At 23.6% G+C, this 25,141-nt stretch overlaps 4 protein-coding genes across 13 annotated transcripts; 1 reads left to right on the top strand and 3 right to left on the bottom strand.

The window, feature by feature from the left end:
* Positions 1 to 3,471: 3,471 nt before the first annotated feature.
* Positions 3,472 to 11,561, bottom strand: LOC122853688 (transcriptional coactivator yorkie). Its single transcript, XM_044154105.1, has 6 exons — positions 11,210 to 11,561; positions 10,858 to 11,089; positions 4,892 to 5,118; positions 4,393 to 4,571; positions 4,058 to 4,238; positions 3,472 to 3,572 (listed from the first exon to the last, which is right to left on the bottom strand). Exons 1-6 carry the CDS (start codon positions 11,559 to 11,561, stop codon positions 3,472 to 3,474), a joined length of 1,272 nt encoding a protein of 423 aa, XP_044010040.1.
* Positions 11,562 to 12,065: 504 nt separating this feature from the next.
* LOC122854350 (cytoplasmic dynein 1 intermediate chain) lies at positions 12,066 to 21,917 on the bottom strand. Of its 10 annotated transcripts, none has more exons than XM_044154883.1 (12): positions 21,750 to 21,917; positions 21,332 to 21,466; positions 21,150 to 21,246; positions 20,950 to 21,055; positions 20,754 to 20,881; positions 19,793 to 19,852; positions 17,865 to 17,912; positions 16,797 to 16,973; positions 16,206 to 16,735; positions 14,407 to 16,124; positions 14,229 to 14,335; positions 12,066 to 14,157 (listed from the first exon to the last, which is right to left on the bottom strand). In XM_044154883.1, exons 2-10 carry the CDS (start codon positions 21,428 to 21,430, stop codon positions 15,303 to 15,305), a joined length of 2,067 nt encoding a protein of 688 aa, XP_044010818.1. In that variant the 5' UTR covers positions 21,431 to 21,466; positions 21,750 to 21,917; the 3' UTR covers positions 12,066 to 14,157; positions 14,229 to 14,335; positions 14,407 to 15,302. The 10 variants fall into 10 exon arrangements, with proteins under 10 accessions (XP_044010818.1, XP_044010820.1, XP_044010821.1 ...); XM_044154885.1 differs by having other exon boundaries at positions 16,797 to 16,949; XM_044154886.1 differs by having other exon boundaries at positions 19,817 to 19,852.
* A 338-nt stretch (positions 21,918 to 22,255) lies between these two features.
* Positions 22,256 to 22,864, top strand: LOC122854351. Its single transcript, XM_044154895.1, has 3 exons — positions 22,256 to 22,304; positions 22,408 to 22,567; positions 22,638 to 22,864. The coding sequence occupies exons 1-3, from the start codon at positions 22,291 to 22,293 to the stop codon at positions 22,854 to 22,856; spliced, it is 393 nt and encodes a 130-aa protein (XP_044010830.1). The 5' UTR covers positions 22,256 to 22,290; the 3' UTR covers positions 22,857 to 22,864.
* Positions 22,865 to 23,263: 399 nt separating this feature from the next.
* Positions 23,264 to 24,570, bottom strand: LOC122853687. Its single transcript, XM_044154104.1, has 6 exons — positions 24,466 to 24,570; positions 24,287 to 24,392; positions 24,055 to 24,204; positions 23,720 to 23,925; positions 23,379 to 23,646; positions 23,264 to 23,268 (listed from the first exon to the last, which is right to left on the bottom strand). The coding sequence occupies exons 1-6, from the start codon at positions 24,490 to 24,492 to the stop codon at positions 23,264 to 23,266; spliced, it is 762 nt and encodes a 253-aa protein (XP_044010039.1). The 5' UTR covers positions 24,493 to 24,570.
* Between the last annotated feature and the right edge of the window lie 571 nt (positions 24,571 to 25,141).

The raw sequence follows: 25,141 nt of genomic DNA, 5'->3' as shown, positions 1-25,141 counted from the left end.
TTTCTATTGAAAATATTAGGAGAACAGGAAGAGCAAGGAGGTAACTGCTTGGGAAATTAAATACCTCTTCGCTTATTATGTAATCCTGTTAAGAAATAAATTTTTTTTATTTATTTTTTCGAATTTCCATTGAAAATATTAGGAGAACAGGAAGGGCAAGGAGGTAACTGCTTGGGAAATAAAATACCTCTTCGCTTATTATGTAATCCTGTTAAGAAATAAATTTTTTTTATTTATTTTTTCGAATTTCCGTTGAAAATATTAGGAGAACAGGAAGAGCAAGGAGGTAACTGCTTGGGAAATAAAATACCTCTTCGCTTATTATGTAATCCTGTTAAGAAATAATTTTTTTTTATTTATTTTTTCGAATTTCCATTGAAAATATTAGGAGAACAGGAAGGGCAAGGAGGTAACTGCTTGGGAAATAAAATACCTCTTCGCTTATTATGTAATCCTGTTAAGAAATAAATTTTTTTTATTTATTTTTTCGAATTTCTATTGAAAATATTAGGAGAACAGAAAGGGCAAGGAGGTAACTGCTTGGGAAATAAAATACCTCTTCGCTTATTATGTAATCCTGTTAAGAAATAAATTTTTTTCATTTATTTTTTCGAATTTCCGTTGAAAATATTAGGAGAACAGGAAGGGCAAGGAGGTAACTGCTTATTCAGGAATTACAAAAACAACCCAACATTTGTAAGTATAATCAATATTTATTTAAATAATTATTCACTAAGGCACTTGTTACCGATAGAAAAAAAAAATAAAATAATAGTAGGAATACATCACGATGAAACAGGCCAATGAGCATATAATTAAATCAAATACTGATCTATTATTTAAAAAGAAACATTTTTTTGTTTTTCATTTACGTATAGTCTTACTGCTCGTGTAACATAATCTTTAGATCTTAATATAATTTTTTTATGTACGCACGTGCAGTATCAAGCTCCTTCTCTATTATTTATATTCAATTTAAATTATTATTCATTTTTTATTTAACATTATTTATCTCATTACGACATGTTTATTGATTTGTTTCGTTTTTTATATTTTTTTCTTCTTTTGATTATGTTGATTAAGGAGCTTGCATTAATTTTGATCTATCCATTAACAACAAAAGCATTATACATTGTTAAAATGAACAAAAAACAATAAAAAAATTATTTATAAGCAAAAGAACAAAAAAATATATATGAAATTGAAATAAATCATTATAAAAAAGAAAAAAAAAAAGAAATATTTTACAATAAACTTATTTGTCATATGATTTATAATATTTTTCTTTTTTTTTTCTTTTTTTTACAATACACACGCTTTTACATATATATAATTTTGTAAATAACAACATAAATATTTATATTTAATTAAACTTATATTCTATAATTAGCTTTATGTTAATAAATTCATATTTTTTGTTTTTTTAATTTTACACAAATAAAAAATCAATTATCAATGATTAAAAAAAAAAAAAAAAACAAAACGTGCATATTTTAAAAATATTTTGTGAGTTAATAATGCATCATAATGACTTTTCGCAATTATTATTTAAAAGAAAAGTCACAAGAGCAATTTACAAGTGTTATCAAAGAAAAACAAAATTATTTTTTTACATACACGTAAATTATTTAAACAATAATTAAGATAAATCACCATTTTTATGAAAAAAATGATACATATTATTGTTGAATTTAATAATCTACTTTCGTTTTTAAATATTAAATTTTTTTTAAATCATTCAAGGCACCAGATTTCAGCTGATTTTTGATTGTTGTTTTTATAAAAATTTTTTAAGCATTATTTAAAATTTATGAGCTGCCACAGTTTCTTACATACTACTTAATTTCTATCAACATTAAACTATCAACTATATAAATTTCTAAAATTCAATAATTACTTGATAGAAAAAAATGTACAATTTTTTTTCTCTCAAATATTTATCTATCATAATTAAAAATTATTGTCTAAATTTACATACTATTTTATTGTTAAAAAAAATTAATTAATATATTTTATTAAAAATTTATTTTCTTTATTTATTGTTACTTTATGAAACAATAAATTTTTTATTGTCATTTGTAACGAGTAAATAGACTTTTAATATAAAAAAAATAAATCTATGTAAAATATATATAACTATTCTTAATTCTATTGCTCACATTTTCAATTTCATCAATAAATTTTTCATAATTAATCGTCAATATATATATATCCGTTTGTTTTTTTAATACAAAAATAAAAAAACAAACAATATCATTTATATTTCCAACAATTTAACAACGTAGTCATTTTTTTTTTCTTTAATTCGTAAAAAACATTTTAGTATTTTTTTGTATGGACGGTGATTGCTTAATTCAATATTAAGAATGATTTGTAACAAAATAAAATCAAGTTACCATAAATTTAATGCTTATAATTATATTAATTCATTAAATTTTTTAGGCACTTTTTTTTCATTTATTATTTAAGGCATTACGGTTATTATTTTAATAATTTTTAATTATTAAACTCTTATACTTTTGTGTATAATAATGTATACTGTATTTTTTACAGTTGTATGATTATTAATTAAGTCTCAAGAGACGATGGCATTGCACTTGTTCTCTGTACACTTAATTAAAAAAAAAAATTTAATTTCTTTTAATGAAATTATAAAAATCATCAACTATGAAAATCTGATACGTCATGATACCAGACTTGAGCTCCATCAAATACGTGTCATATGATAATGACATTTGACTCGTATATAATACAATAACTGTGCTCACTTTGCAAAAAAAATTCTACTTCATATTTTAATCCCGTTGATTTAATTATAAATAATATTTACCGACAAATAATTCATAAAAATTATAATATTTTTCTTTTTTTTCTATATAAATTCTATTTTTATAAATTTTTCTCCGTAAAAAATGTATCAAAAAGCTATATACACACTCAAAATGTTAAAATACATAATATTTTTTTGTTCATTTTAGTGTTTTATGTATTTTTTTTTTTTTTTTCAATTATTTGAAAAATATATTTTCTTTTTTTATTAAATCTATTTCAAGCTATTTTTCTTCTTTCATGCATATATAAATTTTTTTTATATTTTAATAGTTGTATTTTACTGTAAGGCATTGAATGTTGTATTTTAATTTTAAACACGCCAATGAGTTGCACTCAATGCAATCGAGTTGTCTTGGAGCTTGTTGGCTTTGTACTACAGCCATGTCAAAACATTCTCAGGTTTCGAATTCGGATTTATCAGCGATTGCACGTCTTCAAGAAGGATATCATTTGGAAATTCTTCGTTGAGTTGCTAAAGAACAAAAAAAATACCAACAATTAATAATATTATTTAACAAAAAAGTTTTTAATTTAGCAAATGTTTTTTTTAATACATGACATTAACATACATTATCCGAATGATAATGTTTATTTTTAATCAAACACATCAATAAATATTATCTTGATTTATTTATTTTTTTATTTAAAGATTACCTGGAGAGAAGGTACGAGATCATCAGTAGAATCTATGTTATCACTTAGTGATGATATGTCTGGTGTTTCCATTGGTGCTCCACCCTCTGTATGACAAAAAAAAAATCATATTATTAATAAATAAATATTAAATTAAATTTCTTATCAAGAGACATACTTTTTATTCGAAATAATTTTTTATTATTATTTTTAATTTCAGGTGATTCACCTCAATTTAATATATATTTTTTTTTTTATTTTTGATATGATATTAAATTGTCAATGACTGTTAAAAAATCTAATATATTTTCACGTTAAGATTACACAATGATATGATGATTATAATCAATTGAAAATTTACACAATGAATTAACAAAAAATGATAAAAAAAAAAATATATATATTAATAAAGTCCATTGTAGATTTATCAACATGATAAAAAATAAATTTTTTTATTATATTTTCCAATGAACGTTATAGAGAATTTTAAATAAAAAAAAAAAAAAAGCGCTTTGTTTTCATTTTTTTTTTGTATGTAATTAAATACCAAAAGTATTGTATTAAAAATTAAAAATAATAAACATATAATTACCACTTGTGGCATCCATATTGTCGTCAATATTTGAAAGAAAATCTTCAGGTGTGTGTGGTAATGAGTATGCTGAACCAAGTCCAAGACCAGAATCAGCACTTTCTTGACGTGCATGTTGTTCACTCATACCCGATAAAAATGGATCCATAATTGCTTCATTATTATTTGCTCTTAGCTCAGACTAAAAAAAAAAATATTAACAAGTTATTTAAAATCTATATAAAAACAATTTTGAATTATAACAATATCAATGACGATTAAAATATATTATGAAAAAATAATAACAAGAGGATAAAAATTAATTTACGTCATTTGTATATAAAAATATAAAATACCTTTCGCATTATTTCAGCTTGTCTTTGTTTAAGACTTTCACGTTCTAATCTTAATGTTTGAATTCTCATTTGTTGTTCACATAATTGAATTCGATTATTTGGCAAACCTGCTGTACCAGGTTGAAGCCAATTTTGTGGTAACATTGCTCCAGAAGTTGGAGCTCTCTGAAGATGAGCAGCTAAAAAAATAAAAAAAATTATATAATTAATATCTTAATTAATTAATAATTTATTGTATTTTGATAAATAAAAAATATCTTAAACTTGAAATTTTTATCTCACAACATGATATAGTAAAAAACTAATAAAAAATTTAAAAATAAAAATAATTTTATTAAATATATTACTAATTATTTTCTATTAATTGAGTAATAATAATATTATTATTTATCATCTCCGTTATAATTAATGTATAAAAAGATATAAAAAAAAAATAAATAAAAAATAAATTTTCTTTAAATATTAAAATGAAAAATAATAATAAAAAAAATATACTTACGAATTCTAGGATCAAACCATGATGTTGTACGTGTTTGATGATTTATAAAATATGTTTCACCTTCAGGTGTACGAGCTTGTTCCCATCCTTCAGGTAATGAACCAAGTATATTTGCTGTATTTGATGATGTTTTACCACTTTCAACAGCAGCAGCAGCAACAGCCGCGACATTTACAGCGGCTGCTGTTTTTCTTGGATCCTCCCAAGTTGTGGTTCTTGTTAAATGACTAATAGAAAAACATAAAAATAAAAAAAAAATTAACAATTAGAAATTTAATCATTAAAAAAATAATGAGAATTTTTTTTTTTTTTTTTTTTTAATTTATTTTCTTTTTTAGCAGAAACAAAATAGATTGGCTGCGCATTTTACCGAATATAGTCTAGCAATGTCTGAAAATAGTTTTCATTCAAACCACGTTTTCACGCCCACTTTCATCATCATCATCATCATCATCATCATCATGACTTTTATCCATCTGCTATATTTTATTATTTATTATTTTTTAAACTAATTTTTATTCGTTATTTTTTTAGATTAACTATGTTTATGTATGTGTGTGTTTTTTATTTATTTATAAACAATCAAGTGTTGAACTATATTTTTTTTTAATTCGTTGGACACTTGGTGACAATGATCTAGATGCTAAATCATTGGTAAAAAAAAAAAACAGGTGGGCGCGCTCACCATCAAATATATTATTAGAAAAAATAAAAATAATTTCTGACGACAACTTTGCAAATTAAAATAAACTATATGATATTTTTTTTTTTTCAAAATATTATATGATTATTTTAAAAATAAATTATCCAAACTAACAAAATTTCATGACGTTAATGATGATGTCATGATATATTTGAAAAAAAAAAACTATTACGATTTACAAAAAAATCTTGTATATTGCTAAATAAAAATATAAAAAATAATTTTGAAAAGTACAAAATGTAACAACCTCGATGTATATTAAAAAACCAGAATTATAAAGAAGGTTGTTACAAAAATAGCTTGTCTATGAATTGCAAAGTACAAGCAGACATGTAAAAAACCCAAAAGAAAAAATTATTTTCTTCAAAAATAAAATAGCAAAAAAATTCAAGAAAATATATAAGAAAAGACAGACTGCGATAATTAAGGCTTTAAATTAAAGATGTAAAAAAGATAAAGATATTTATCAAGAAATAAAAAAAAATATAAAGATAAAATTTGAATGTTGTTTGTCGACGAGCCTCCCTATCCTCCCTATGCTCCTCGCGTTGTCCGGGAGTACGCGTTGACTCGTCGTCGTACTGTCGTCTGGCAGTCATCCAAATAACGTCAGATTTGCTAGTAGCCAAGTAAATATAATGAAAAAAAAAAAAAAATAAGTCGCAAGTTTCAAAAGATCATTTGGCTATGTATTGTCGTCATTGTCGTTGTCATTATTACTACAGTAGTCAAGTCACACACATATCAGACATGGTCGGATCTTTTCTATAAATTTTTTTTTTTATTTATACTTTTTGTTTTTTAATTCTTTACTAAGCTTTTCTCACTCTTGAGAAACTTTACACATATATATACAATATATAGACTGTATAAAAAAAACGCCCAGAGTTTTAGAAGCGATGTGTATTTTTACTCCGGACATCTCGGCGCCGGACAACTCGTAAATAGACACACGGAGGCAAACCGCCGACGACTTGGGATAACTTTACATCGGGCAATAAAACATATCGGCCTCGAGACAACACACACACACACACACATAAATAAATATAAATTTATTAATTTTTACTGTAAATGTACAATTGGCATATCCCTAAAAAAAAAAAAACTTCCGGTACTCGTGATATATATTTAAAAATTAATATAAAATTAATTTGTATTTTTTTTTTCATCAGTCAAGTATCAAAAGCTATTACGTTTTTTTATTAAATAGTAAATTAATTAATTAGAAATATATTAAAAAAATTAATACAACTTGATATATAACTTTCTTTATAAATTTTTTTATCAGTTTTTTTTTTTTTCTATAGAAACAGGATAAAATTGATCAACGAGGTCAATTAAATGCCAATAATTTTATTTATTTTATTTATTTTATTTATATTATTTATTAACCTTCATATATATAATATTATTTAATTTATTTTTCTATTTTTATAGAAAGAATGAATTTAAAAAAAAAATAAATAAAATGTATATATTAATTAATAATACTTCCTTGTGGATTTGATTCATCAAAATGACATGAAAACAAGATGACGATTTTTGAAAATGATTTAATAATGTTTTTTATAAAATAATAATAATATTTAAAAAGTATATAAATATGTAACTAGATTCAGGTAATTTAAGAATAAAATAATCATAAAAAATAATGTATAATGACTCGAGTATTTGTTCAATGCGGAATAGTTAATCGTTAAGTTTATTCTCTTAATAATGCCCAAAGGCAATTGAATTTTTACAAGTTTCATGACGACTTAAAACAAGTAAATTCATGAATATTCAATATTCATATATACGTTTATGTTTTGCATACGTAAAGTTGATTCTAGTTTTGTTATTTTAAAAATATTTCCAGTTTTATTTTTTTTTATTTTTTCTTTATCCAGCCCCAACCAACAACGATGTTCATTTCAAAGTCTACATCGTTGTAACTGTTGAAATAAATAAAATAAAAAAAAGGAGAATTTTTTATTTTTTATATTCATCTCCATCAGCTACTCAGTAAATTTATCTGCGTGCAAAAAAAAAAAAAAGAAAAAAAAAAAATATTACAGATGGGTAATTTTATTTTTAATGAAATATAAATAACGGATGTTGGTAGTTGATCAAAATAATTTACAATGTTTATGAAATAATATTTTTTTTAATTTTTTTTTTTCTTTTTTAAATATATTTTATTTCACTTGGGTTTCTCTGGCGAATTCAATGAGACTGCATCGCGGCTCGATGAGCTCAATAGACACGCAACTTCCTTCCGCATATTAAACTTCCGGCAAGTAGTATAACTGTTTAATACACACGAGCCAGACAGACACACCAAAAAATCATTTAATTATTTCATCAAATAAATTTAAATTATAACTAAAATAATAATATAATTTCATATATTTTCATCGATGGCAATATTATATTTTTAAAAGTGTCTAATTGTTTATTAATAAATTATGAAAATTATAATTAATTGAATTTAATTATGCAATAGATGATACTTGATATTTGAGACATAATAATAAAATCAAATATTTATTATTAACTAAGAATATTATTGTTAAAAAAATAAATAAAGCTGCAATTTTAAATGATGAAATAATTATTTTGTAATTATTTTAATTGTTGATGAATAAATTAATAAAAATATAAATAAATAATTCAATTTAATTATGAATTTATTAAGTATTCAAAATATTAAGAATTAAAAAAATTTATTATATATTATTATTGTTAAAAAGTCAAGCAAATGTTGATGAAAAAAATCACGAAATTTGCCTTTTAAAAAATTACATTTCTATTCATTTAATTATTAAAAAATAAATTAATAAAATTATAAATAATTAATGAAATTTAATTAGGAATTAAAGTATTTAATATTTCTGACAATAATAAAATTAGATATACATAATCAACAATAATGTTATTGTTGAAATATTAAAAATACAAAAATAGTTGAAAAAAAAAAAAAACAATTTTATCATATCAACAGGTGTGTATTTAAATAATACTTGAAAAAAAAAATTTATTATTATTTTTTATCATCATTATTATAAAAGTACATTTGTTCAAGCAATTTACTAATAATAATATTTTATTTGTTGAATAAACAGTTGTATATATTGATCATTAAAAAAATGAAAAAAAAATTATATAATTTTATTTTAGAAAATAATTATATATCTAAAAAAAAATATGGTTAAAAAAGATAAATTAATTTAAAGATTAAATGTTTAAATTTATCATGTCAAAGTCGAAAAGGTAATTTAAAAAATAATATTATATAAAAAAAAAAAAGGTAAAACAAGTGCGCTTGAACGATCAGCCTTATCAAACATCACAACTCGACCGTGACAATAAAAAAAAAAAAAAAAAACAAACTCGAAATAAATACTGATAAGTACGTTTTTTTTTTTTTTAAATATATATATTTTTTTATGTCATTTTGTCTATTGTATAAAAGATTAAAAAGAATTATTGTGTTATTATTTTTTAGTTCTATTTTTCGTAGAATTTAGAGTTATAATAATCATGTAGATAAAAAAGTAAAAAAAAAAACCGAAAAAAATCGTGGGATAAACTATAGTAGAATTCATGGGATATAGACTTTTTGAGTCGGATATGCATTTAAACAACAAAAGGGAACGACGCAGCAAATAAAAACCAAGAAAAAAAAAATACATATATATATTCAAGTCTATAAGATCTCACAGGGAAGAACAAAAAAAAATAAATAAATAAATTTCGACCGCCCTCGCTCTCTCACGCTTTGTAAAATCGTTCCAGGTATATAATACACAAGAAGAACCTTGATTCACAGGTGAAAAACAGAGACAAACAAATACGAAAGAGAACGTCAAAAAACGAGATGAAAAAAAAAAAAAAAAAACTAACCAGCCAACATATGAAATAATAAAAAAAAAAAAGACTTGAAGGTTCTGACGTGTTCTATACTTTGTGCAAAGACTTTAAAAAAAAAAAAAAAATAAATAATAACTTTAAAAAGGGCCAGTTAACCTGTTTAAATATATATATATTTTTTTTCTAGCCACTAACTACCTATATAAATTTCCAATAAACCTATCAAACTCCAAAAAAAAAACCCCTCAATTGCTCCAATAAAAAAAAATGAATCAAAATGCTCCAAAAATAAATCCACCGAAGCTACAATAACGTCTAAAATTAATATTTATAATCACATTGAGTGTATAAAAATAGAATATAACAAATAAATAAAAAGGTATTGAAGTTAAATTAACAAACACCGGAAGTTCCCGTGGGTGTCGTGTTTCCCGTTGAATCACTGTGCTCATGATGGGCATCGCGGGGGGGTCTTGCTTCTTAAATGTATATTTAAAAAAAAAAATTACATACAAGGACGATTATGATGTGCAACAGGTGGGTGTATATATATACACACACAAAGGTAAATTTTAAATATCCATATACAACATATATTACAAGGGTTTTTATATATTTTTTTTTATTTAAAAAAAAATGAGGGGGGACCACATAATATGGATATAATAAAATCATCGGAGCATGTTAAATTTTACCCACCCTTTTTTAAATATATTATTATTATTCGTCATCACCTAATACACAATAAAAGCAAATTCTCTTTTCATCCTGACATCCTCCCAACATTGTGGAAGAACACGAAGAAGAAGAAGAACAACACATACAGTGCTTTCCCACGACAGGTGACACGTGGGAACACAGTGTGTTAGCGTGGGGCGCCATTTACAGGTGAATTCAATATACACAAACTATAGAATATGTTTGCCTGAAGAAGGTTTCAAATGTATATTCCTCCACAAGACAAGAAATAAAAAAAAAAGAGAAAAGAACAAGAAGAAGTAGTTGAAAGAAGCACAATAAAATAGCAAAAAAAAAAAAAACTATAAAATAAAAATCTCAAGAAGCAAAGAAGAAGAAGAAAAAGCTTCTCAGCTTCTACATTGGTTTTTTTTTTTTTCTTAAATTTTATATATATGTGTGTGAAGATGAAGATGAAGATGAAGAAGAAAAAGAGGATTAATATTGTTTGAATGTGTATATATAGGTATATAGTAGTTAGTCAGGTGAAATAAAAGAGAAAAAGAGCCAACAAACTTGACTACAGTTTGTGTTAACTCTTTTAAAGTTAAGTGTATATAAGATGGTGTCTTTGAAAGATACTTGTATGTCACACCTGATACCCTGCATCATCATCGTTATCATCTTTATCAATATAATAATATGAAAATTAAAAAAAAAAACCACTTACTTGAGAAAATAAATTTGTCCTTCTGGTGTTCTTGCTTGTTCCCATCCATGTGGTAATGGTCCAAGATCATCAACAGTACTAATAACATCATAACTACGTTGTTTTTGATGATGATGATGTCTAGCATGTGGTTGTGGTGCATGTTGATTTGCTTGTTGTTGTGCTGTTGCATATGTTTGTTGTAATGATGCTGGACTACTATGAGCACGTGGATGTGCAACAATTAAACCAGCTGGTATTACACCAGCACCATTTGTTATATTATTATTACTACCACTATTACTATTATTATTATTACTACTATTATTATTATTGTTATTTGAATTATTATTATTTGTATTATTATTAACACTATTAACACTATTTGTATTATTATTTGTACTATTTGTACCAGTAACACTACCAGTAACACTATTTGGTGTTGTATTACCACCAGTACCAGAATTTAAACCACTACTTATTGTACCAAATGCTGAATCTGCTGAATTTTCACGTGAATGTGATATTGATGGACTTTTACTACCAGTTGTTGGTGGACAAAAAAATGAATTTGGTAAATTACGCATACGTAATGGTACTTGTAATGGTCTTTTTGAATCTGGTTTTAGTACACTATCAAATAATGCCTGTAAATCTGATTCTGAATCTTCATCAACTCTCATAACTAAATTATTTTTTGAATCAATATCCTGATTGAGAGACATTTTTAATAATTAATTTTTTTTCATATATTTAATTTTTAAAATTAACAATCAATCTCAATCAATTGATAAATATTATTTTTTATTTTTTTTTGTTGTTTAGATTATATTTTTTTTAAAGGCACTATGTATATTCAAGTTTAAAAGGCACTTATTACTATTCTTCTTATTCGTTTATCTTGGCGTATGTAATTTAACGATCGTGTTGGTTGGCTGGTTTGTTGGTTGGTTGGCTGGTTCGTACCTCTCGGTTCAACTCAACATAAAAGTACGAATATGCGTTTGTGTTTGTTAATACATATATATGTACCTCACGAGGGCAAAACTCTACAGTTTGCTGTTGTCTTTATCTTTTTCTCTCTTTTAATTTTTTTCAAGACTTGCTGACTCTTTCGTTTTTTTCTTCGTCTTCTTCTTCTTCTTGTTCTTTTTTTATTTCGACTTTTTTTTTTTATTCTTCTTCTTTTCTCTACTAAAACATTTATCAGACTTTCTCACTTTAATATACCCTTGTAAGTATACTGTTTATTCTTTTTATTATTATTTATTTTTTATTTATTTCATGAGAGAATAAAAGAGGCCTTACCGTGTGGTATTATCCACCAAGTTTTGCTTCACTTTAACCACCGTATCACTCAATAAACATGACGACAAGTATTTTTAATTTTTATATAAAAGCTAAGTTTATTCACTCTTTTTTATTTATTGTTAGCTATTTTTTATTAATATTATTATTGCTCAATTTTTAAAATAACAATAATAAACACACTTTTTTTTATCCCTGATTTTTTTTTTTATTTTCCATAAAATATATGCTACCTGCTTGTTGCTCCAAAGTAGAATGATGAAAACTATATCCAACTATTCTCCCTGAATCCCATTAGTTTTCTATTTCTCAGTTCCAAGAAAAACACAAGTGTATAGAAAAAAAAAAAAAAAAACCTGATTTGAAATAAAAAATAAAAAAAATCAAGAAATGTTGTTTTTTAATTTTTTTTTTTTTTTTCTACTTCAAGCATCCGGTGATGAAACGTCATAAACAAAAGTCAATAAATAAACTTGATAGAAATAATAATAATAATATAAAAAAATTGACAGTAGAGAGAAAAACTAAAGTCAACAATCTTGTTTTATATTCCTTTCTTATATTCTCCAGAGAGTTTAGCAACACAACTATGTACGACGTGTGTTTTTTTTTATTTATTATTGTTAATTTTTTTGTTTTATTATTATTATTATTTAAATAATTTCTTGTTGCATATTATGTTATATAGTGTATATATTTAAAAAAAAAAAATTATCACACACAAGTAACTCAAGCAAGCACAAGTTGGCTCAACCAACAACGAGTTTCCGGGTCTTGCAGCACACCTACTCTTTGCGTGTATGTATCGTTATAATATACCACTCGAATCGGGTGCCTGACTACTTCTCCGTCGTCGTCGTCGTCGTCGTCGTTGTTGTATTCTTCGTCGTCGTCGTCGTCGAGGTTTTATCCCCCCTTGTTGAATTATATTATACGTGTCAACCACTTTCGAGACCACTTCTCAGGGTACATACTTTACATCGAGCACCAAACGCAATCCAGTCTCTCTCTCTCTATTTTTTTTTCTCTTTCTCTCTCTTATTTCTCTTGCTATTTATTTATTTATTTATTTATCATATATAACTATTACTTTTTTTTTTTTTTTTTTCACTCAATTCAATTGAAAATTACAACAGTGACAAGATTACAAATATATATTTTATATTATCTTGTCAATATATATTTATTATTTTCAAATTTTTACACCTGACACTTTTTTTTTTTTACCTTTTAAATTCTTTCTCTTTTATTATTTTTTTATGCAAAAGCATGCAAAAGTATATTTTTTATACGTTAGCAATTATTACACACGCACACGCGAAACAATTGTTTTATTTATTATTTTTTTTTTTTGTTATTTACTCCAATAAATAATATGACAATAGATAACAAATAAAAAACAAACAAAACTGGACGGACATGTGTATAAATATATGAAATAATAATAATGATAAATTAATAAATAAACAATTATAAAAAAAAAAAAATAAATAATAACACAAAAAAAGAGGAACAACTTGGAGCGGTTCCGAAACACCACGCAGGCACCGAGGCACCGAACAGCCACTGAAATCGCAGGGGAGTCGGCTATTCTATGTACAACTTGACTAATACACCTATACTTCTATATATATAATTTTGTAATCAAGTATTAGTACAGTATACACATTTATAAAAAAAAAAAAAAAAAAATATTAAATTATAAAAAGAGCCAATGATAGCTGCTTTAATTCTATCTTTATCATAATTTTTTCTCTCACTCTCTGTATTTCTCTTGACTGGAAGTTTAAAGCAGCAGCATTTTCCTCTCTCTCCTCCCACTCTCTTGAATTTTATGCTTGCTTTTACATATTGTTGATGAAGAATTGGAGATTCACAGCAGCTAAGGCGAGGCATTATTATATGCCCTGTTGCTCATTCTTTATAAAATAAGCTAATAATTTGAATTTACTTGTGTATTAAATAAGAGAGACACACAGCAAGCAAGATGATGATGATGATGGAGGGGGTCATCTAGTAGATAAAAAAAGAAAAAAAATAAGAATTACTATTTTAAAAAATCATACACACAGACATACACTTACGGAGTTAATAGTTTTTCCTTTTTTCATTTATGAATTAACAATAGATGGCGTATTTTCATATTTTATTCATGCATTGATGTGTATTTTTTTTTCTTCTTCATCTTCATCTTCTTGGTAAAAAAATAAATTTAAAAAACAATAAATAATAAATTTAAAATACAGCACTTGTCATACTCACGTGACATCATGAAAATGTCATAAAAATTTGAAATCAATTCATTCAAAGAAATCATGATTAATATTTCTGTATATAATGTGGATCTTTGTATTTTAATTTTGTTTTACAGATAAATATTTTTTTTATATTTTATTTAGTTGATGAGTCGTATGTTGCTAATTAAATCAGTTGTAATAAAGGCTTTACGTCATTGTGTTCAATCGAATGATGATGTCATGTTGATAAAAAAAAAATTAGATTCATATGGGGGCTTCTTCTTCTTCTTCTTCTTTTTTTTCTTTAGAGTATCTAGAAATTCGTTGGACGAAATTACAAATAATAGAAATAATTATTAGTACATTTTTTTTTTTTTTTACAATTTATCTGGCACTGCAATTATTTTTTATTTATTTCGTCTATGAAGTTTTTAAATATAAAAATCTAAAAAAAAAAAAACAAACGAAATAATTATAATGATTTTACAGTGTGTTTATATATTTCGAAATTATTTTTCGAATTTCGAAATATATTTTTTAAAATAAATTACAATATAAAAAGACACAAATTGTTTACATCTATTATTATTGATTTACAGATTTTTTTGTTTCTTTCCATACACAGTGCAAGTTAAAAATAAAAAAAATTCAACACAAAATCTCAGTTATTTACAAAAAAAAATATCATTACTAATGAAAAATTCACAAAAATGTTAAATTTAATATTTGAATTTTTCTTTTTATTTTTTAAGCTTGAGATAAATTTTTTGTTTTTAAATTTATTATTAATTATTATAACAAGCATTAATTACGAGAAAGAGAGAGAAAATCGATAAATATGATTTTCGAAAAAGTCACAAAATAACATCTATTCTCAATGATTAAAAATTTTAAAAAATTATTATAATAAATAATAATAATTTATCTAATTGGTACTGATGACATTGATGACATTGATGTAAGACTTGATGGTCCAGAGCTTAAATTAAGTTTATCCAATTCTTCATCAGCTTTATTATTTTTTAAATCTTGTTGTGTATATAAAAATTTATTCCATTCATCACCACGTGGATGTGCAAGATTTTCAGCAACATCATAAACCCATATTTTACCAGTATCATCACCAACAGTAACATGTAAACCACTTGGTGTCCATGATACTCTATTTAATGCTGGACAACCATCAACAACAACTGAAGCTGTTGGTACTTCAGTATCTTGATTTAAATTCCAAAGATCAAGATGTCCAGAATCATCAACAGCAGCAAATAATGATGGATGTGTTGGTGACCATGCAACATCATAAACATAATCACCATTATGTTCAAATGAATGTAATGGTTTATTTTCTTTTAAACTCCATAATTTAATTGTCCAATCAATTGATGATGTTAAAAATAAATGTGAAAAATCAATTCCACCTTGTACAGCATGTGCACTAACAGATGTTACTGGTCCTTGATGTCCTTCATATGTTTCAGTAACACCAGCACGTATACCATGACGACATGCTGAATAAACAGTACCATCTTCACTACCAACAACAAAATTATTAACATCACCATATGGAAATGCTAAACTTGTTACAGCAATTGGTTTTGATTGTTTAGCTTGTAAATCAAGTGTTTCTTGTGGTTGTGATAACATATCTAAACTCCATGAACACATTTTACCATCAGTTGATATACTTATTAAATTATGAGCATTTTGTGTACCAACAACATTTAAACAATAAACTGGATGCTGAAAAAAAAAACAAACATGTATCCATATATATTTATTATATATATTATTATTTAAAAAATAAAAAAAAAAAAAACTTACAGTATGTGCACTTGCTGATAATGGTGTACGTTGTATTGGTGTTCTTTTTTGTACTCTATTATCCCATAATACAATTTGTCCAGCATAAGTACCACCAAGTATTAAATTTGGATGAAATCTAGCAAATGTCGTTGACATAACAGCTGATTGACAATGAAATACAAATTCTGGTGTTGTTTTTTTATATTTTGTATTCCAAATTAAACATATACCATCTGGATCATTTGGTGCATCATCATTATGATGATATGATGCTGCTAATAATTCAGGAAATTGTGGATTCCAATCCATTGATGTTACACAACGATTTCTTGTCCAACGTTCATCATAAAATGAACGATTAAGCCATAAACGTTGATGAGTTTTTTCATCTAAACCTTCTTCACCATCAAGTGTACCAGTATAATCAGCATATATATCAACTGATTCAGCTAATGCACGTTCAACAAGACGACTTGATCTGTCTAAGAAACGTTGAAAATCTTCTGATAATACAATCATTTGTTTTTCTTCTTCACTCAATTCACGAACTAAAAAAACATTTAACATTTATTAATTATATAATTTAATGATAAATTTAATTTTTTATACCTTCTTTTGGTTTTTCCAATTCTTTTTGTTGTTCAACTTGTGTTACTGCTGGCTGGACTTCTTTGACTTGTGGTAAACCATGAGGAAGAATTCCAGGTGGTAATTTACTTTGAAATCCATCAATATGAGGAAGACTGTTTTCTTCATCCTCGGCTTGGCCATCATCATATGTTAAAACTGTGGTGAATAAGCTAGTCCAAAAATCTCTAATGCCTATTGCAACTACCTACTATTTTTTTTTTCTTTTTTCATATTAAATTTCTAATTTATTTTTTCTTCTAAACATCAACTATCTAATTTTTTTTTTTTATCTATCAAATTATATTTTGTGCAATGAAAAAAATATAAAAAACATTAAGCAGCAATAAACAATAAATGAATTTAATAAATTTATAAATCATTTTTTTTTTTTTTTAAATAAAATATAATTTTGCATTGAAATTAATAAACATGCATAAATAAAAAATTAAATAATAATTTTGTTTTTTTTTTCTCTCCACCCTCCATCATTATCAAAAAAAATAATAATAAATTAAAACAATACAACTAATTATATAAAATAAAAATAATAATTCGCAACTTCCTGAGTCTCATGCCGAACAATAAATTAACTAAATAATAATTTTAAAAACAATAAACTAAATAATAATAACATAAAATTAAAATGAGTACCATGCAAAGTCCTAAAATATTCCTGATAAATTCACAGGTAAGTCGAATGAGCCGATAAAAATAGATTTAAAAAACAAATAATTTTGCCAATAAAATGTTCCCAAAAAATAGCAATTATTTTCTTTTTATTTATGTATTATATTATTTATAAAAAAAATAAATAATTTTTTTAAAATTTAAAGATTACTCTTTGAATTCTTAATAGTAATAATTGCTCAGCTCATTCATAGTAAAAAATAAAAACAAATAGTGATGTAAAAAAAAACATTAAAGCTTCAAAAAATGTATAATAATAATTTTGATACTAAATAGATATAAATAAATAAAAAAAATAAAATAATAATAATTTGGGTAACATTAAATTTGTGATTCACCTTCAAAGAGTTGATCACCTACCTGTGAATTCGTCCTCCCATTCTAAACCAGGATTTAGATTGTACTCGTCTTGAAGGGGGGAAAAGAAAATGTCAATCAATTTTGTATCCTTAATTAAATATAGCTATATAATACTTGTATAATTAATTATTTTTTTAAATAAAAAATAATTAAATATTCAAGATAAGCATTTTTATATATTAGATTTAAAAAAAAAAAATTTTTTTGCATGCATATTCCTAACAATAAAAAATTTAGAAGCATTAGATTTTTTTTTTTATTTATGATTTTTTTAAAGACAAATTAGTATTTAATTTTTATCACCAATCCAAAAATAGATACGTTAATTAAATTTTTTTTTATGTTGTAATTAACTACTAATTGTTAAAAAAATTTATCAATGAAATTTAGAGACTTGGGTTTTAAATAAAACTAGAATATTAGTTTAAAAAAAAAAAAAAAAAAAAATTGTTATTAAAATCAGAGAAGAACGCGCTTTTTTTTTTCTCTCTTCAACATCAGGATGTCAAAATTTTTAAATATATTATTGAGAACTCTGGAAGGTGCGTTAAGTTGTGACAAGATTTTCCAATTAAATATTTTTTTTTTTTTTGTACAATTTTATAGATCATGCGTATTTAATAATTTTTTTTTTTTCCTGTATATTATTTATCCAATAAATAAACAAATAAACGTGCACCATTAAAACCATATTTTCTGGGAATAATAGATAGACAAAGAAATTATTAGAACAGACTAAAAATAGACAAGGTTAAATTTTAAAATTTAATTTTCAATTGTTTATAAATTATATAAACAATTGTTTATTTTTTTTTCCATATTTTTCGGGTGGAGAGTAAATAAAATTATTTATATATCGCAATAAAAACCTGATCCTATTTTTAAAATTCATATTTTTTTTTTTTTATCTAATTAAATATTATTCATTAAAAAATTTGTTGAAATTATTTAAATTCCTAAATGAGCCTGTCATTTGAGACTCAATACAAACCAACAGAAATCATAACTTACCGTAGTAGTCGAAGGCATGGGCTGAAGTAAACAAAAAAGAAAAAAAAAAAAAAACAAAATAATAATCTTAGTAATTAAAAAAAATAGTTTTTTTTTTTTTTTTGTCTCTAATCTAATCTAAGTATAATTAATTTGAATTTTAAAATTATAATTTTCCTACCTCTCTACACTCAGGATATAAATTAAACCATCAATAATTTTTTTTTTATCAAAACAATAAATAATATCATTAAAAAAAAAAAAAATTAAAATTCAACAGTAAAACACTGAATGTAGTTAGGTAAATAATTCAACAATATTCAGCTAATCGAAGAGGAAACATACATATTCATTATTTTCTACCTACAAAATGATAAATAAAAAAAAATTCGAAATTACATTTTATTCTAAATTATAGACAAAAAAAAAAAATGATTCTAACAAATAAATGATTAAAATAATAATAATTATATATTTTTAACTATTACCTCAATAATTATTATTATTATCATAATAATATTTAATAAAACTTGTCACACTTATGCCCACCCCCAGTCTCATAAAAATTTCATCATCATTTGTTTATCATAAATTGGATAACAAAATAGCAACACCTTATACCAAAAGAAACCCTAATTGTTAGTTAGTTATTATTAATAAATAAATATGAAAAAAATATTTTTTTTTTTTGTTTTTATATAGCCAAAAAAGCATACACCCTTTTAGCAAGCTTTTTAATTAAATTGTATATTAAGAGGTCTAAATTTAATTTGTTCAAAACAACAACAACAACAAAAAACAACATCCAAGTGATTAATAAAATTATTTAAGGTGATTTTTTACATATGTTATTGACCTCTTAATAAACAATAAATAATTATCTAACTCTAAGTACAGTTAGTTAAAGGGTTAAAAAAAAAAATAAAGACAAAACATACATAGGTAGTTTGGTGCAGACCCACCTTTCCTGGGACGCCACCAGTCAGTCTCAAAGTAGCCTGCGGAGCAAGAGTGAGATGGTGACGTTGTTGAAGTACAGAAGGAGTAGATGGTGTTTGCGGAAGAGGAAGTTGACAGTCCTTTGGTATGGTCCAACACCACACCAGGAGTCAATTTATATTTTTTTTTTTTTTAAATTTAATTTTTTTTTGCCATTGTTTTCGACAAAATACAAACTTGTTATATGTTATTGCCATAAAATCAGTTTACAGATTTATTGATTAATTAATTTTGCAAAATTATTAACAAACTGATTTTATGGATTTAATAAAAGGTTTCCCAAACACCATATGATTGTAAAAATAATTTTTTTTTTTTCTTTTATATTTGTTAACAGGTCTTCCACCAGCTTCATCATTTTAAAATAATTATTATTATTAATCATGCAATGTTTGTGTTAGTTTATGATTCAAGTTTTTTTTTTATAATGAAATTAATATTTTTTTTAGAATAAAGACTGATAAAACAAATGGTAATGAAATAAATATTTGTTTGTAATTTAAAAAATTAATGAAAAATTAAATGATTAATCGTATTTTTCGTGTTAAATTATTATTTAAAAAAAAATGAAAAAAAATAAATGAATATTAAAAATGATTAACGCGTTATTGATATTATAAACGTAAATTTTTTTTTTTATATGAGAATATGTAGGTTTCCTCGCCAAACGTATATATTATTAATTACTAAATTTATAAAACTAAAAAAAGTTAGATTTATTGTAAATGTAAATGAGTAATTTAAAAAAAAAAATTATTTAAAAATTATCTTAATCATTATAATATCTGGTGGAGAATTATTGATTAAATTTAAAATTTTTCATTGAACAATTTAATAGTTTTATTTGTTCAATGAATAATTTAATTGAAAATTTTTATAATAAATTTATTAATGACTTACCGTCATGAGATGTTTGAGCTGCTTGTGCAGTTTGTGTCTGTTTGCTATAGACAACTGGTTCCTTTGGTGGAATATTTGTATGTGCAACTGAGACAACAGTTAATTCACGAGGTATTTTTTTCTTCAAACTAAATAAGAAAAATTAATAAATATTAAATTTTCAAAATTATTAAAATTTAAATTATAATTTTTTTACCTTTGAACTGAATTTATACTTGTTGGTTGCATACTAGCATCAGGTGTTGGATTATTTGATTGATCTGATGTCAAAGAATTCATACTTGAAAGACTAGATAATACATCTATTAAAAAAATAATTAAATAGATAATTAGCACAATAATAAACTGGATAATTTATTGATAAATGATTAATAGATATTTTTTTTCAATAATTACCAGAGACTGGAGCAACACCCAATGATGACAACATGTCATCCACCTCTTTTTGTTGATCTCTGCCTGGACCAGCAACATGAGCAGTTGCTAATCGAACCTTTCAATCAAAAAAACAACACAAAATAATTGTCAATAATATTGATTATTTTATTTTTATTTTTTTTTTATCAATAATAACTTACATCTTTTTGCTCTTTTTCTTTTCTACGTCTTTCTTTATCTTCTCTAATGGCTTGAAGTTTAGCCTTTTTTCTTTCCAACTCTGCTTTTCTATCTGACATTGTTGTTATTTATTTATTTATTATTATTACAGCTTGCTAGAATCAAAAAAAAAAAATAATACATATTAACTTATTGATTTTTTACCAACACAAGAAACTTATGTTAAAATTATTTTCCTTAATTTATAATAAGCTTATTTATTATTATATTTTTGATATGTAAATTTTTAAAATAATATTTCGTATTAATAAATTATAACGGATTAATAATGTGTCACGTAAATATAAAATAAGAACAACAAAATTTTAATGAATATTAAAACTTTCATTAAACCGGTTTTAATTAAACAAATATCATCAAAATAAACATGACAATTACCTTGTTAATTAGTTAAATAATTTACAAATTAATTTTTTATAATAATATAACAATGACAAATTTTTTAATGAATATTATATTTTAATAAATAAAAATATTAAACGTCACTTGTGATTACGCCCGACCAAGATGCGAATCCATTTTTGTCTTTGCAAGGAGAGACACACACATATGAACACTTTTTTTTACACACATGCACATGTAACATACTACGTTAGTCAAAATTATTTATTTATAATTATAAATAGAAAATAATTATTAAATAATATCTTGATGATAATACTAATGAATAAATAAAAATTTAAATAAATTTTTCAATAATTAATTGTAGTTAAAAAATTATAATTTAATTTTTTTTTTGCTAAATTAAACTGTTAAATTTTGAGAATTGTTATAACCTCTAAAATTTAGTCGTGTGTGTTTATTGTTTACACTTTACACCCTTAAAACAATAATAATTTATTGATTAAAAATAATATTATATAATTTATCTACATAATTTCAATTGTCAATAATTTATTTAACAAATTAATCAACAACAATGGGTTTAATTAAGTAAGTTATCAAAAAAATATAAAAAAAAATATTTAGAGTTTATTATTGTTATTAAAAATAGGTTTATTTTTATTGATTATTTAAATAATTATTTATTTTATAGATTTGCTGTTAAATCAAGTATCGTTGGAGGATTAATTTATTATACTGTTGAAGAAGGTCTATGGTCAAATTCAGATGACAGTATTAAATTTTGCACAAAATTATATAATAATATTACTCCATATTTAACAAATAATACTGTCAAAGATGTTGTTAAAGATGTAAGTTAATTTGTCATTATTTATATTAATAATTAATATTTTTTATTTATAAAATTTTTTTGTTTAATAGAAATGTGTTGTACTTAATGATTTACCAAATATATCAACAATGACAAATTGTGCCAGAGGAATGTGGAATATAGGTGTTAAAAAAAGCATTAATTATGTATCTGAATTGCCAACACATGCAACAAATGGTGTTGATACAGTAATGTCATCTCCAACAATTAAAAATGCAATTGAAAGTTTTAAAAATTCAAATGAACAAACATCAACAAAAAGTCAATAAATAAACCTATTTACAACAATGTTAATAGTAATTATTATATTCTATAAAATAAAATACAAAATATTGTAAAATTTTTGAATTTTAATTATTTAAAATTAAAAACCATTCCTTATTTAAAAAAATAGGTAATAAATTAGCTACAATATTAAAGAAAATTTAGTTTTTCTATTTTATTTTTTAATTATTTATGCTAATTTTTCAACGCAAAAAATTGCAAACTGCTTTTGCTCAAAGCCCCTGTAAGCAACAGCATGTTGACAAAAATTATATCTATAAAAAATTAATTCAAACATGTTATTTGTTATAAAATAATATAATATTTATTAGTCATTATCAAAATTAATCAATTCAAGTGTTAAAAAAAAATAGTAGTGTCATTAAAAGATATCAATTTTTCCACATGTTCATCAAACTTAAAAATAGGAAAATTATCAACATTAAAATATTCATTAACTATTTTCATTTTAATTGTTTTTAGTTTTTCAAATTTTATAATTGCATTTATCCCATCATTGTTAATACAACAATTATCTAGATGTAAATGTTTCAAATTTTTAGAATTTATTGATAAGTTAATTATAAATGTATCATTAGCACCACTTATACTCAATATTTCTAAATTTTTCATACGTGAAATTGGATAAATACTTTTATCATTATTACACTTGAGTCTTTTATGTATAACAAGATTAGTCAAACTTTTTTTATTTGATATTTCAGCAATTATTGCATCACTCAATTCGTAACCAACTAAGCTCAAACAATTAAGTGACTTTGATTGTTTAATAATCTGTAATTAAATAATTAATTATAATTATTATATCATTTTTTTTAATTAAAAATAATTAAAAATATTAACTTACTGATGCTAGTTGATTAGGAATAGTCATTTCTTCTGATCCACAAGGTTTAGTACAATATAAATAATTTTTAAATTTTAGCTTTTTCAATTTATCAACAACTCCATTAAGTGCATCAATTAATGTTAATGGTATACTTTGATTATTTGGCTCAATAACAATTGACAATGATTCAAGATTTTTCATATTTGAAAATGCATTATCAAAATCTCGATTAATCCAATCGTTAATTTGAAGTTTTAATTTTTTAATAAATGGAAAATGTAATTTAATTATTGGCATTATTGATGAATCATGTACCCATGTTAAATCTAATATTTTAACAAATTTTCCACAACGTTCAAATAGATGAATTGATTTAAAAAAATAACGTAACATTGTATCATCATCTTGTGATATATAATTTTTATCAAGTCCAAGATTTTGTAAATTCATTTTTTCTACATTATACCATGATATTTGACTGATATTTTTCCATCTTTGACATACTGAAAAACACAAAGAAAAATACCAGTTATTTAGTTTAATTAATTTACGTTTATTATTAACAGAAAAAATAATACTTTTTACCTGATTCAATGATTAATCGTTCTTCCAATGATAGTTTCATAAAAATTTCAGCAAGACAGTCATCATTTAAGTCATTAATTTTATCATAAAACACTTGTTGATTTATCTATATTAAAAAATTATAAATGATTTGATTAATTACATGAACTTTTTATTTTAAATTTTAATTATAAACTTACCATTTGTGTGCTAGATGTGATACCCATGATAACCTCTTCAGTCTTCACAATATTATTAGACGAAAAAATAAATAAAACACTTTTAACGATTGTTTAATGTTTTTAAAATACACTTTAATTAATATAATTATGTATATATTTTTTTAAAAATATTTTAAGTGTGTTTTTAAATTTATAACAAGAGATTCTCAACATCAAGAGATTCTCAACTCAAATCACGAGAGTCACATGTGACCAAGTGATCAAGTGCCACCCCAAAACAATAACGCATGCGTATCAATATTAAATTTTCACAAAAGAAAAGAAAAAAAAATAAAATAAAAACATCCAACAACGTGGCAAATAAAGAGGTACTTATTGAAAATTTGATAAATAATTTTATCTAAAATTTGATAAATATAAATTAATTAACCAGTTTTATAATTAAATTTTTTGTCAATTTTAATTTAGATCAATCAAGAAGACAGTGGTGATAATTTCAATTGTCTGGTTATAATTTGTCGTCCAAAAAAATAAAAATCATCATGAATAAATTAAATCAATTGTCAGAGATAACATCATCCACAAAAATTGGATTGAAAAATTCAATTGGTATGTTTAATGAATCAATTGAACAAAATGCAAATGAAAGTTTATTAAATTCAACATCAATTGATGATTATTTTGATGCACATCA

Source organism: Aphidius gifuensis, linkage group LG4 (genome assembly GCF_014905175.1).
Source record: "Aphidius gifuensis isolate YNYX2018 linkage group LG4, ASM1490517v1, whole genome shotgun sequence".
NCBI classification, from domain to species: Eukaryota; Metazoa; Arthropoda; class Insecta; order Hymenoptera; family Braconidae; genus Aphidius; species Aphidius gifuensis.
Note: the sequence above shows the minus strand (reverse complement) of the source record. Positions and strands in the feature narration are given on the sequence as shown.